This window comes from Osmerus mordax, chromosome 5 (assembly GCF_038355195.1).
Source record: "Osmerus mordax isolate fOsmMor3 chromosome 5, fOsmMor3.pri, whole genome shotgun sequence".
Taxonomy (NCBI): domain Eukaryota; kingdom Metazoa; phylum Chordata; class Actinopteri; order Osmeriformes; family Osmeridae; genus Osmerus; species Osmerus mordax.
In genome coordinates, this window is record NC_090054.1 from 16679428 (window position 1) to 16694710 (window position 15283).

The window sequence follows — 15283 nt, forward strand, 5'->3', positions numbered from 1 at the left end:
AACAATGTCTCTTTCTTTAGAAAGTAAAAAAAGTGCGCCTTTGGAGACGCGTGCGCTTTTGGAGATGTATGCGCATCGTGACCAGAATGACCCTGAGCACACTTCATGCAAGAAGTAATTCAATTTTAATGTGCTTTAGAGTTTCTTTTTCACAGTCTATGTATTGTGTTCTAATAAGTAAGCTTTTGATGACAATATACACCAATTATCGCGGAATAGCAAACAGACCGGTGCTTGAACTTCTTTGTGTTCTTTGGATCCCACAAATGAATACCTTTATTTTGTCCACTTTTATTGATTTTAGGTCTTGATGCTTTTAATTAGATGAAATAGGCTTATGATTGCAAGTATTTCCCCCTCAACACAACAATTAAAAATAATTTCTTCCTTTACTGTCTTTAGTTGTAACGGTGCTGTATTTGCTTTCCATCTACATAAATTAAAGACTGAATAGATGGTTCCTGTTCGCAGCGGCTTGTTTGGGACACTTGCAACAAAGTGTACTTCACTTTGTTGCAAGTAATCATCCAATGCAAGAAATCATCCAATGCATAAATAGTTTGCTGTCTATGTCAATTATAAAATGAACTACAACACTCTTAAACCTTAAAATGATGTCAAGTCAATCTAGCATAGTTTGGACATATAGATTCGACATGATAGAGCAACTCTGTAAGAAGCATTTGAATAATAGTATGTTAATAATGTTTGCTCATTTGCTTATGATTACCAAGGTAAAATGAAGAAACATAAATGAACTCACACCTTGGTCAGTATTAGATACAAAAAATAATACATTCGTTAAGAAGGGTTGATGCTAATGTATGTCGCCTGTAAATACAACGATTGTCATTCTAGACGAAACCATTGTCATTCTAGACGAAATGTAAGATTACTTCTATAAGGTTAAAATCTAAATTTTCCTGAGGATGCTTTCATTCAGAATTTTGCTATTCCACCATTTACCATTGGGTGATCCATTAAAAACAATAACTCCTATATTATGTGAAATGTACCTGAATAATAACCTAGACAATCTAGGACACTAAATTCCTGGTTTTTGTTTTGTTAATAGCTATTCTTGAGGTCTGCTTAGTAATTAGGTTTTTAAATAGTCACGCTTGTTTATGTCAGACAGGCCTATGTGTCAGGCAACGGTGCGTGTCATCGGTATAGTCCCTTTGCAAGCGCTCGGGGGCACTGTTGTGTTGATCCGATGGATGAAAACATTTAGCGTCAGTGCCTATGCGACGAAAGTGCTTTGGTAAGTACTACGTTTTCTGCTGTCTAAATATGCAACCCTGCTGCCATTGTGCCTGATCTTTACAGTGTTCGAACGGTAGCTCCAGTAAGATTTTGTCCATCCAGCGATTACATCTCAGTTAAAAATCTACAGTGGTGTAGGTAGTGCATAATACTACGCAACGATTTCACAACAGACACCACTCTCAGTTGTAAGACACTTCCTGAATGTAGGTGCCGATTGTCTTGATATGTTGATTGTATCCTTGGAAGGTTAGCATGCAATAGGCCTACATATAATTTTAAGGTATTCCAGTTAAGAAAATAATTTGAAGATAGCAGTTTGACGGCTTGACACCTACCATGGACTATTGGGTAAGTGAATTTTGTCAAACTGAAGCTGACGGTATTTTCTTTAATGAAAGTAGGCTACATTGCTATTGAAAAGAAAGTGAGTGACGGCTCGGATGTTTTATTTGCTCTAGGCTACTGTATGCTGCTGTGTTGTTCGATCTGTCTTTTTTTCCACATGTAGCCCAAACTGGAAGTGTATCAAACACTGATACAATGTTCGAAGGGATACGCTACTGAAAGTGTCAAATTTAAGACGCGAATACAACCTGTCAGATTGAAGGAAGTTTGATAGTCAAATCTAAAAGAGAGGGCCAGTTTAGACCAACCGCTACCTGTTTCTTATAAGTGCAACAATTACTTGGTGTTCAGACTCAGTTTGAATCTTTAACTATACCAGGGTTTAAATTCTTTCACAGTCAAGAATAGCTAGTAACCGACACTAAAATGCTGCCACAGACCGACCTGGCTCACATGGAAACACAACAATTCAGATTTTCTTTCAGAAAAAGAAAACACATAAACAGTAAATGTTTTCTGAAGAATTTAAGTAGAGATGGTTGTAAAGAGATTTTTTACACAGATATGTATATAGTATGCCATCTGTCCTGCCAACAATGTGTATGGTTAGACTTCCTGTCCAACACAAACATTCAGGAAGTACTATAATAAGCAGTGTACTTTGGCCATTGGAGATCTGTTTTCATCAGCATCAGAGTCTATAAACTAGTAGAATAGATGTATAAGCTGAGATGTATTTATAACTATATTGGGAAACTGTGTCTATAAACCTAAATCCTACAATAAATTCAACTTAACCAAGGCCTTGTCATTCATGAGTCCACTCCCTAACGGTAGATATCAGAACTCCTAGTCAGAATAACATGCTCTCTAACTGGTTTGGTGGGGTTAACTAAGCAGAGTAATGAAAAACGTGTCATGCAACCTGCTATGTTGTCAGGCTATGTGTCCCTTATGCTTTCCTGCAGCGGCCTTTTCACACACAGTACATTTCCATAAGAAATATGACCTCCCCTTAGAGACAACAAAGGTCCCCTTACAGAATAGGCGACTCCTTGAGGGAATTGTAAGGGCCTAGGCATCCAAACAACAATAGAGATAATAGGATACTACAACACAAACTTTTGAAAGTTCTCTAAAATGTTGTATGAGTCAGATGGCTGAGCGGTGAGGGAGCCGGGCTAGTAATCTGAAGGTTGCCAGTTCGATTCCCAGCTGTGCCAAATGACGTTGTGTCCTTGGGCAAGGCACTTCACCCTACTTGCCTCTGGGGAATGTCCCTGTACTTACTGTAAGTCGCTCTGGATAAGAGCGTCTGCTAAATGACTACATGTAAATGTAAATGTATAACTTAGCTTGCGTGACAAATGTTCTGTATGTGTTGCAACAGTTTCCCATACTTGCCTTTTGCCCTTTCAAAAGATAACAGTTTAATCTTTCCAAATTATGATAAAGATTATGAAGATTTAAATGGACAAGGTTTTTCAATCCTACATATTAAATATTTTAACTATTGCTTCTCCACTGTACAGTAGTTTTATATAATCAGTGGAATGCCTGATTGTCATAATATACCATCATATCATTGTTATGTGATATCAGTGACAGTGGAGAAACCAAGGCAAGATCATGGATTGTTTCAAGGAAACTATCTGGATCATAGGCCTTTAGATATTGGTTTTTAAAGGGTTTATGTAATTATACACTGCCTGGCCAAAAGAAAAGTCACACTCTAATATTTCATTGGACCACCTTTATCTTTGATTACGGCACGCATTCGCTGTGGCATCGTTTTGATAAGCTTCTGCGATGTCACAACATTTATTTCTGTACAGAGCTGCATTCATTTCTCGCCAAGATCTTGTAATGATGATGGGAGAGTCGGACCACTGCGCAAAGACTTCTCCAGCACATCCCAAAGATTCTCAATGGGGCTAAGGTCTGGACTCTGTGGTGGCCAATCCATGTGTGAAAATGATGCCACATGCTCCCTGAACCACACTTTCACAATTTCAGCCCAATGAATCCTGGAATTCTCATATTGGAATATGCCTGTGCCATCAGGGAAGACAAAATCCATTGATGGAATAACCTGGTCATTCAGTATATTCAGCTGACCTCATTCTTTGGGTGCATAATGTTGCTGAACCTAGACCTGACCAACTGCAGCAACCCCAGATCATAGCACTGCCCCCACAGGCTTGTATGGTAGGCACAAGGCATGATGGGTGCATCACTTCAGCCGCCTCTCTTCTTACCCTGATGCACCCATCACTCTGGAACAGGGTAAATCTGGACTCATCAGACCACATGACCTTCCATTGCTCCAGAGTCCAATCCATTGGACAGTTCTTATCCCAATTTTAGTAGTTTCAGCAATTTTCTTCGATGTTTTCTTTGCTTGGTCAATAATTTGACCCTTCTGAAAGAGATTAATATCTTTTTCACGACCACAGGATGTGTCCTTCGACATGGTTGTTTAAGAAATGAGAAGCTACTCACTGCATCGGTTAGGGTTAAATAACTTGCCAGCTTAAACATATTCACCCATGCAGTAATTATCCAATGGGAGGCTCTTACCTACCGGTATTTGCTTAGTTCAATCCAGGTGGTGACTTTTTTTTGGGCCAGGCAGTGTATATTTATCTATCAGTGAGATTTAATGTAAAGCCACTGCTTAGATAATCATTCCTTTTATGTGTTAATTAAGTATTGCATCAGGTACGTTTGTGTAAGTATCAAGAGTTTTGTAAGGTAGTTCTGTGGACCTTAAACTTGTCTTAATCTGATAAGTACTACAATTTAGTAATACAATCTTTATTGTTATCAAGTGGTCTATCACGTCCACAGAGATAAAAGTACCATTAAAGATGTCTGCATAAATGTTTATGGCATTTACAAAAGTACATATTACATGAATCATTTACTCAGGCACAATACACAGGTTTGCAATTTACTACAAATATACTATTAGCTATATACTTATTTTTATCCACTACAGTTTAACACTGAAGTTGCTGACAAGCTATACAATCTTGACACATACAATACAGTATAATCTTATAGCTTTGATTTGTTTCAGAGGAAACGTTGTGTCCCAGTAGCTGACGCACCTTCTTTAGATATTCTAATTCTTATGAAAGAGGGAGGAGTCTGAGGATAGGATCTAGTCAGCTGACTATTGTCTCTCCTACTCACAGAGAAGGAACAGCAAAATGACAAACTGACAGGTTCATCGAGTCAGTGTTGTTTATTTAATCTTCAACCATAGTACAGAGAGTGAAATTGGAGTATATCAGGATGACACAAGTTTACATAGTAAGTTATATTGTTTATATATATGTTTATAAAGCTTTTTATTTTTCAAACGCTATTTAAAGTTTGTTTGGAACATCAGGTCTTGTCCTTGTTAAGTTTCATTCCTCGCGTGAATGAATGAATATCAGCTTTTTTACAATTTGGCATTAGCAACATCATTATTTTTGGTTTCCAGAGTGCCTTGGAGGTGTATAAGGAGATGCTACTTCTGTACCTGGAGGAAGGCAAGCAGCTGGTCAACACTCGCTGTAAAGAGCTGGAGCCATGGCAGATCATTGGAGCTACACTTATTTCCACACTGGGGGCAGTCTGGCTCAAAGGCTTTCTCTTTCAGCAAGAAAGTAAGCACTCTTAAATCTTCAAAGTCTTAGATGATACACACAAATTGGTACTCTTAATAATAGGATAAACACAGTTTCAATTTTGTAAAATCTTGTCTTCCCCCTTTTCATTTGTCTTAACCACCACACGCAGATGTCTCATGTCTTGTGGCTTTATGTCTAGCAGCATTTCAAAACCACTTTTTCCCCCATTGTGGTCATTAGGCCTCACATCCCGAATCAAGAAGCAGTGCTTTCAAATCATCAGAAAAATACCATATGTTGGCACATCAGTAAGTATTTTTTTTTTCTTCTCTTCCTTCTTTGCTGCAGATGTGCTCTGGCACTTCCTTTTGAAGAGGTTGTGAGTCATTCTTTTGTTGGCGTGCAGAGGGGGAACAGAAGGGGGGGAGACCTTTGACAGACTTTACATCATGGACTTGGGATAATGTTGGGTTACTCTTGGCCATTATACCACTGTCTCACTGAGCATAGTCACATTTTGACTGAATAGTTTCACTCAGCTGATTCCCATAGACCAAATATCTGTTTATTCTAGTAGTCACAACCTACTTTGACCAAATGTAAGTTTATTGTTTTGATTTAAATGATTTTCAAGTTGCTGACTACGTGAAACATTTGTCAATATAATATTTGTCCTTAACTGCCATAAGCACTCTTCCTTTCCTTACCACTGCTTTTCTTGAGTGTGTTATTTTTGATGTGTTTCACGTGACTCCAGTGTCCATTTCTTTGTGACAGATTCAGACCCAGCTTAACAAGGCCCTGGATGACATGTCTGTGAGCCTTTGTACCCTGAAGGAGGGCATGAGCTACACCAAACAACTGCCCTCCAAAGGCCTGAAGCATGAAGAGGTCCTAGACAGGATCAAAGAGTACCAGTCACTGAGTAAGTCCATGAGAACCCTTTTAAGATGTTCTCTGTATGATCTCTGTCAAAATGCAGCCTACTGTACTGTTGTTGTGAGGTGGCTGAGCAGTTAGAGAATCGGGCTAGTAACCAGAAGGTCGCTGGTTCGATTCCTGGCCGTGCCACATGACGTTGTGTCCTTGGGCAAGGCACTTCACCCTACTTGCCTTGGGGGAATGTCCCTGTACTTACTGTAAGTCGCTCTGGATAAGAGCATCTGCTTAATGTAAATGCATTCATGTGCAGTGTGACATGTGTAATAATTTGAATCATTGGTGTCTGCTCCCGACAGATGAGGTGGACTGGGAGAAGGGGAAGGTATCAGGTGCAGTCTACTGGGGAGATGAGAACCTCACCAAACTTCTAGTGAAGGTATATTGTTTTTAATGCTTTGTTTAGAAATAGAAATGGGACACATAAATAAATGTTTCAGTCAATACAGGTCACTACAGTTGGGAAAATATTTAAGTCTATATAACAGAATTAACTGAACAGAACTGACCAATGTGTATCCAATAAAACTTAATTGTTGGTTAATCAAATAATTGTATCTTTATCTTAATTTTATCTTGTCCATAGGTTTATGGTGATTTTGCATGGAGTAACCCACTTCATCCAGACATCTTCCCCGGTGTCAGGAAGATGGAAGCAGAAGTTGTGAGAATGACATGTTCTCTCTTCCACGGTGGGCCCAATTCCTGCGGCACAGTGAGTGTTCATGCAGCACTTCCTCATTGAATGTCTCATTAGATCAACAATTCAGAGGCCTGGAAAATAATACATGTTTTTTAAATGAAAAGGTGACCTCAGGAGGAACTGAGAGTATACTGATGGCCTGCAAGGCCTACAGAGACATGGCATATGAGCGGGGTGTGAAACACCCTGAGATGTAAGTTCAGTCTAAATGTTGACCACCGTCGATTTGTAATTGTTTTAAACAAAGTAATCCTGGCATGCCATCTTGTGCAACAATGTTTCCAGTTTCAGCTGTCCTTGGAAAAATATAACAAAAACTATTTTATCTGGCTAGGCTGTTATATTCACCGAACATTTAACGCTGCACTATTTTTCCCCACACCCCCACTTTAAAGCATTGCTCCAGTAAGTGTGCATGCAGCCTTTGACAAAGCAGCAAACTACTTCGGAATGAAGTTGGTTCACATACCCCTGGATAAGAAGACGATGAAAGTGGATGTTAAGGTGCAAATATTTATTGACGTCCCTTGAAATAAGGCCCTTATTTGGGCAGTACTTCAGTTATCGTAATCCTCTTCTGGTTTGGGTTTGTGTAGGCCATGAAGAGAGCCATCGGTAGGAACACTGCCATGCTTGTGTGCTCGGCCCCGCAGTTCCCCCATGGAGTCATGGATCCTATTGAGGAAGTAGGAAAGGTAAAGAGTCATCCATCTTTCAACTACACATATAGAAGGGGAAGACATTTTTTTTTACTCTGCCTCACCTGTCCCTCAGCTGGCTCAGCAATACAACCTCCCCCTGCACGTGGACGCATGCTTAGGAGGTTTCCTCATCGTGTTCATGGCAAAGGCTGGCTTCAAGCTGGCTCCATTTGACTTCAGGGTAAAGGGAGTGACCAGCATTTCAGCAGACACACACAAGGTATGAAGACCATTATATCAGGACTGTACTTTACAGCTTTCGTGGCTCTATACTGTGAAATTTGATCTATGTAATCAATTACCTTTTTTTTTTTTTTTTTTTTTTAATGGAGTAACATTGCAGATTGTATTGACTGGTTCTTGTGTCTGACCCTCCTACTCCCCAGTATGGCTATGCCCCTAAAGGATCCTCAGTGATCCTCTACAGTGACAAGAAATATCGACACTACCAGTACTTCGTAGCCCCGGACTGGCAGGGGGGTATCTATGCCTCCCCATCGGTGGCAGGGTCCCGGCCTGGTGGCATCATTGCTGCATGCTGGGCCACCATGATGCACATAGGAGAGAGTGGCTACGTAGAGACTACCAGGAAGATAATTGAGACGACACGCACTATCAAGATGGGGTAAGATACTCAGTCGTTAATGTCAGTTAATGTAATTCATTTTGATGCTTTCAATCATCTCAAACCTGAGAGTTGTTTCAATCTCAATTTCTTGACAGAGTCAGTAAGATAGAGGGACTGTTTGTGTTCGGCGATCCGGAAGTATCTGTGGTGGCGTTGGGTTCTGACGTCTTTGACATCTTCCGTCTATCTAACGCACTGACATCTAAGGGTTGGAATCTGAACACACTACAGTTCCCATCAAGGTTTGGAATAAAAAATATATGATAATTGTATCATAAGAATACCTGCAATAATAATTTCAGTACACTGAGTTCCAATTGATTCTCTGCATCAAAACCGGTATTGTAACATTTCTTTGTGTGGAACCACAGCATCCACATTTGTGTGACCGTACTGCACACACAGCTAGGTGTGGCTGACCAATTCATCAATGACGTTGATGAGCTGGTGGATATTATAATGAAGAACCCTAATGAGAAGACCACTGGAATGGTAAGTTCTAGCAACAGAGGATTTTAAAGGAATTTAAAGGATCTCTAAATTAAATCTCTTTAAATTAGTATCTCCATGTAACCCATCTTTCTGTTGCTTTATCTTTGTAGGGAGCTATCTACGGCATGGCCCAGTCCATCCCTGACAGGTCCATGGTGACTGAAATTTCCAGAGGCTTCCTAGACTGCCTCTACAGCACAGAGGTGGCCAAGACTAGCCACATGAATGGAAATGGAAAAGCGCACTAAACCCTGATTAAATCTGCTATGGCCTGAACCCCCCATCAACACTGGGTTATGAGCCCCCCCTCACTTTGGTTTGCTTGCCAACGTCATCTAACGGTTGCCTTATACGGCCCACCTGTAACACACTTGCCCATTTTCAAAGAAGAAGGCACAAGCCATGTTTTAAAAAATAGGGAAGTGAAATTGTTGAAATACCTTTTAAGGCACAGAGAAGGTATGGCTTAAACCACTTAGATGATGTCTCTGTGATTATTTTTCATGTCATAGCATCATGTGTGTGTTTCTTTAACTATACAGTACTCAACTGTTTTTATTTACAAACTCGATTTAACTTTTAGTCTTGTCAGTATATAGGTAACAGCTTAAAACCTTTTCATATACCATTATACAAGTACATGAATTACTATATTACATATTAATTACTCATATGAATGTCGACTGAATGTCTAAAATATTGATAATAGGTCATCTATTTTCCATTTTGAAGACCAAGAACATTTCAGCATGCCAATAAATTTACTATAATACGCTTTAGATATCTGAACCCATAAGGGAAACCTTTACTGCCCCAGTCTTCAATCCAGATGTTCAATTACCTACAGTATGAAGATTGTTAAAGTATAGTGGTTAGAATGATCTTACTATAAGATTACAGTTGAATTTACAATCAAAAACGAATCAAGCCCTTGTATTGTTCAATATGGAAACATGCAAGGACCACAATCCTTTTTTTTTTTTTTTTTTTAAGTATTTCCCCAGGTACTTATTGATTTAAAAACTTAACTGTAGTAATCCTGTGGGACTATTTGGTTTTTATTGTAGAGTGATATCCCAGCAATGGCCATACTACATAGTAAACTAGACATTATGTATTTAGAACTCCTCTTACTTGAGGATTCATAACTCTTTCCTATGTTGGTTTACCAGTGATTTAGGAGCAGAAATACCGAATGTAATACAAATTATATTCTCTGTATAGTCGCAATACAAATACTGTCTACACCTTCTTTTGTTTGTACTGTAGGTTATTCATTAAGTTCTTTACTAATTGTATCTACCTCAGTTTCTGTTCAATGCAAATGTGTTGCTTAATTAACAACTTAATTTGCATTTACATGTAAGGCTTCTCAATCCCAGTCTGTTTAGCAGTATTTAACTTTTTCAACCAAAATGTTAATGCATGGCAATTGTTCTGAAATGCAATGATACTGGGATGAAACGGTTTTGCAGCACTTAATTCCCTAATTTAACACCAAAATAACCTTTACAGATCTCCCAAATGCTTTTCCATTTGTGCTCATAGACAAACTAATGCTTTAACGTTTTTGTTTTCCTTTTGTGTAGTACATAATTTGTACAACCATTACTTTCTGGCATGGAAGGGAGAGCAAGAAAGGAATTAGTCCAACATTTATCATTATACTGAATGATGATTTGATGACCTTAATCAAAACTATAGTTCCCAAGACTTGACTAAGTGTGTGTGACCACTGTTTTTCAATCATTTTAATCTGTCATCAACGTTCATGCTGTGGGGAGGCACATGCATTAGCTGAGCTCTAATGCTTGTATGGTCCCTACTCTCACTGACCCATTTGTCACTTTAAAAACATTGATAGATTCCAGCTTTAATCAGTGTGTGATTAAAGAGCAAGGATAAAAACCAGGTAGGGCAGGTTAATTCCCAAGTCATGGAGCTAAAAATTATATAGCTGATATAGCTCATCCATATTTAGGAAAAGTGTGTCTTTAGTGAGAGTTTGGTGGAGCCATTTATGGGGAAATGTCCACTAACATGTTCCAATGACCAAGAGTCAATCATTGGAATTTTAAATACTCAATAGCACACCTAACGCTAACATGTTATTAACTCGAACTGTTCTGTGTCAGCACTTGAATTAATTGCTGCTTACCACACCAGAATATATAGATTGTCATGAAACAGCTGTTTGATATCTATGGCACAATGTTCACATTCATAAGTAGCATTCACCTGTATGCCTTCAGAGGCCAGATTGATGAGGGCTATTGGGTAATGTGTTTAGATCAGCCTCAGGGATTTGGCTTCATAACATCAAGCCCAGTAAGGTCCAGTGCTCTTTTATACATGTAAATGTTGTTCCTTGAAATATATAAATAAATTTTGTGGAAAATGTAAAAATATCGCCGTCATGTGGTTGATACAAAGACAATTGTTTAACGAATTTGCTTCTGTGAGTTGTATTTTTTTGGAACAATTGTTGCTCCATTAGTTCAGTTACAATCAGAAAATGCTTCCAAATGGTGTTTCCTCTGTAAAACAATTTAAATGGTGTGCACACAGATGTGGTATTTCTGAACAGTTACATTGTTGTAGGAATGAATTCACTATGACATAAATGGTTTACAGCCTACAGGTTTATGAAGTTTCTTTCAGATGAAAAAAATAAACAAACAACTCGTTATTCTGAACTCTTTATTTGCTCTAACTACGTCAGTAACTGGTCAGTTTAAACAAACACTAGGCACAGACATTACATCTAACAGACTAAAAAGGCACTGCTTGGGTTGTGAACACAGTTTATGAAGTCACTGGAATGAACATGAATGACTAATGAACTAATAATTTTATTCTAGCCTTTTATTTCACTGAACTTCAACTTGAAGAACAGAAATGTTTGGTATGGTATTATATAATTCTTTCATGATTTCCATCCCCTTAAAGCCTGTCCACAAACATTCACTGAACCCCAATAAGGCTATTATAACCATATCTGCTATACAATATATTTTACACTGAAACAAGACCTTATTATCATATATTCATTTGGATCCCAAAGGGGTCTTTTCAATTTGTAATTTTTTCATTAGAATGAACATGAACTAATCTTTGGGCTCTGACAGTCCCAGTTGAAGTGACTGATGCTGGCCGACAGAAATGTAAGGCTATGAGTTGGGCTCAGAGGACAGACGCTTGGTCGATGAATGTTGCCAGGGTGATGTCTCGCTGGGAAAGCCCCCCACAGTCATGTGTGCTGAGTGTGATCTGGACCTGGTGGAGGGGAGCAAAGGAAAATGAGAACTAGTATGCTTTGTCTTACAGGTATTGTTGCTTAACCTTAGAACCATGTAAGTATGTACCTTATTATATACATTGAACCACTCAGGATGATGGTCCATCTTTTCAGCTTGTAGTGCCACCCTGGACATAAATCCAAATGCCTGAAAGAGAAAAACAACTTTAATGCATGTGTCATGACGTCCTCAGTTAAAAGCACACTGTGCTATAGGCCCTGCCCTGCATGTTTTAGATGTTTCCCTGCTCCAACACACCTGATTCAACGACCATTCATTTGAATCAGGTGTGTTGGAGCAGGGAAACATCTAAAACCTGCAGGGCAGGGGGTCCCGAGGACCAGGATTGAGAACCACTGCTATAGGCCACCATAAAATACCGCATTCAGCATTAGCACTTCATCATGCGCCAGAATGAATTGTGTCAGCCAGTCTGACCTGGTTGAAGTCTTTGAAGAGGAACTCCTTGTAGATTGCATCCCTCTCCACCACCTCTACCCACTGGGCATTGCGTAGCAGAGGTAGGAGGTGCTCTCTCTCTTCCTCACTCAGGCCCTGGATCTTACTGGCCTGTAGGAGCAGAGGGGCAGTTTCACCATTGCTAGCTGTGATTGGTTTAGGAGGACCCCATCTGGAAGTAATTATGTTTAGCATTCTTGATGTAAGACATGGGGCTGGGGAGGGAGTGATCTCTCTCCTGATCACTTCAATGGAATTCCACCATTTTTTTTCACATGGTTTAAGAATCATATGACTCATTTCTTTTGATCCTAAAAGGTAAGATACATCACGGAAGATAGAGCCATTTGACTTCAGTTATTTATCACATAGCTTTTACTACCCAATCACACACTACAACGTACTTAAAATCATATGTGATTTGGACATTTTATTGCAACATCAACAGCGGGCATATAGAACGTTTCCAACCCCGAAAGGACCACCAATGCTTTGAAGCAGAGAGGTCCAGTGCAAACATATGTCACAATGAAGCTGACTGCTGATAAAGGGCAATGACATCAACAGGTATCATAGCAACATAATCTGCTGTATCTGTGAGGTATTGTCAGATTTGGTGGACGCAGGTGCACACGCACACTAAGACGATATTTAAAACTCATCCATTTAGTATCTAGCCACATTCGCTCTTGTTGAACACAATGCATAGCGTCTTTATATAAACAAAACTGTAATTCGTTTAGGATGTCGTTCTTCTTATACTACTTTTTATGAGAGTTGATTTATTTTGATTGTGCATGCATAATTATTTATGAAATCAAGCTTACTGATTTGAACAGATTGCTCTGTGCCATAAAATATTATCAATTGCTTCATCTTGACCTATAAACTACATACAACGTGGTAGGGCAACAGGTGTGTCTGATAGAAAACAAGCATAATTGGCTCTGCATATTCCTCTAGTCAGTTGGTTTATACAGACATAGCAAAGGCAGTGTACGTACCATGCTTGTAGATAATGTACACAGGGAAACTGAGGGCTGCTCTCCTCCAGCTTCTCTTGCACTGAGATAATCTTCTATAACAGCCAAGCAGCTGCAAAACAGAGCCGAAGGTCCCATCGAGCTGCCCATGCAGAAGCCTGAAGAGAAATACCCATGGCTGCAAACAGCAACTACTGCACGGCAATAATCATAAATCCTCTACTGCTGCCAGTAATGACATTTAGCGATCTCATCCACTGAAAGGAAATACAAAAATATCTTGAATGACTGAATGCTACCTGAAAATTGCTTTCATTAAGGGAACTGTCTTCTTCTCTAGTTGGTATCCTCCGATAAACAGTGATGAGCAATCAGATTAATTTAAAGGCACAGTAGGTAGGTTTTTTTCAGATGTTTTTGTTGTTGTCCCCTATAGACTAAACATGTGAGATTTTAGATGTGAGAACTGACATTAGTAACACAGGCCGCTCAGTGCCAGTGGAACGCCAACTCCACAGAGGTTCCACTGCGGCCAGCTACTTTCCAGCAATACTTTTTCGACAAGGCGGTTTTCCTCCTTGGCTTATTTTGTAAAACCACTGTCAATCAAACTCGAGCTGTAGGAAAGTTTGGAAGTTGAGACAAGTACTGGGGGCGCTGTTTCTCAATTTCCTATGTAGTTATTAATGTTACCTACTGCAGCTTTAAGAGAGCCCTGATGTTGAGTGGTCTGTCACTGGTTCTGCTCCAGTGCATGTCAGAGGTTAATGAGTTGCTCTACAGTGAGATTACCCTTGTGAACTCTGTCACAGGCAGCGCTCAGGGGAATTAACTGGTTAATGAAATGAAAAGAAGGAGAGGATGTGACATGGATTTAGCTTAAATGGCAGACTGAATGGGCAAATGACTATGATGCTTCAGCGATTCGCTTGTTTGGGGACTTAGGTGCAAACATTAGGTCTGGACTGTTAGCAAATTATAATGCAGTTCAGATTGGTAGCTACTGAGTATTAGCAATTTGTCTTGACTGAAACAGATATCATCTAGCTATAGGCCTACCTGAAATGATCTTTCTGCATTTGACCATCATATAATAGTATATAAACCCTTGCCTCCTCCCTTTCCATTTGGAGACATGCTAGCCTTACTCGAGTACGTGCAGTACTACCCATTTTCTCACTAAATAAGTCACAAAGGATTCAAAAGGATCCCGGTGTTGTGCCGTCAAGGAAGGCCTCTCTGCATGGCCTCAAGGAAGCCGTGCATCTGATGGCACAACAAGTGTATAGTGTATGCCCATGGGCAGCTTTCCTATCCCAAAGCCCCCCCCCCCCCCCCCCCCCCCCCATGTGCGAGTGAACAACAAAAACGAACAAACATAAAGTACGATACCGCGTATTGGCTTGAACAAAAAACTGGTGTGGAAAAATGAAACAACAACCATTTAACCGTAGTTACAAAGAACAACTATTTCAATCAGAAGTCTTAAACTCTACAGAACTCCAAACAAATACAACACTATCCAAACAGTAGGCCTATGCTCTCACTCCAACCAACTCTTAGAACAAACAGGGGTTGAAAGCTGGTTTAGTGAAAACCCTGAGTTGGGTAACCTAGAATGAGGAAACCTCTGGGTTTTCCGTTCCAGAAAGAGAGATAACGAAAACTTTTGGTAAGTGTCCATGGTAACTTACTCTGTGAACCTATCCCCTATGGTTTGAATGGGAAACTGAACAGTATATTAACATTAACCAAATAATGCCAATACTAATGGAATTACAGTTATTTGACTCTATAGGTTAAATCAGAGCAAGAATGGTCAAAGTAAGTTTAAATTAAATA

The 15283-nt window shown here is 39.5% G+C and overlaps 2 protein-coding genes across 4 annotated transcripts; one reads left to right on the top strand and one right to left on the bottom strand.

The window, feature by feature from the left end:
* Positions 1-1478: 1478 nt before the first annotated feature.
* sgpl1 (sphingosine-1-phosphate lyase 1) lies at positions 1479-11389 on the top strand. 3 transcript variants are annotated; one of them, XM_067236298.1, is made up of 15 exons: positions 1495-1617; positions 4815-4932; positions 5108-5273; positions 5478-5545; positions 6015-6162; positions 6476-6555; positions 6763-6891; positions 6984-7072; positions 7275-7383; positions 7476-7574; positions 7654-7800; positions 7967-8205; positions 8304-8450; positions 8580-8700; positions 8811-11389. In XM_067236298.1, the coding sequence occupies exons 2-15, from the start codon at positions 4915-4917 to the stop codon at positions 8946-8948; spliced, it is 1698 nt and encodes a 565-aa protein (XP_067092399.1). In that variant the 5' UTR covers positions 1495-1617; positions 4815-4914; the 3' UTR covers positions 8949-11389. The 3 variants fall into 3 exon arrangements, with proteins under 3 accessions (XP_067092400.1, XP_067092399.1, XP_067092401.1); XM_067236299.1 differs by lacking the exon at positions 4815-4932 and having other exon boundaries at positions 1479-1617; XM_067236300.1 differs by lacking the exons at positions 1495-1617; positions 4815-4932; positions 5108-5273; positions 5478-5545; positions 6015-6162 and adding an exon at positions 6243-6376.
* On the bottom strand, positions 11387-13546 carry pcbd1 (pterin-4 alpha-carbinolamine dehydratase/dimerization cofactor of hepatocyte nuclear factor 1 alpha). The gene is made up of 4 exons (XM_067236301.1): positions 13463-13546; positions 12438-12569; positions 12066-12146; positions 11387-11976 (listed from the first exon to the last, which is right to left on the bottom strand). Exons 1-4 carry the CDS (start codon positions 13463-13465, stop codon positions 11884-11886), a joined length of 309 nt encoding a protein of 102 aa, XP_067092402.1. The 5' UTR covers positions 13466-13546; the 3' UTR covers positions 11387-11883.
* Positions 13547-15283: the final 1737 nt, after the last annotated feature.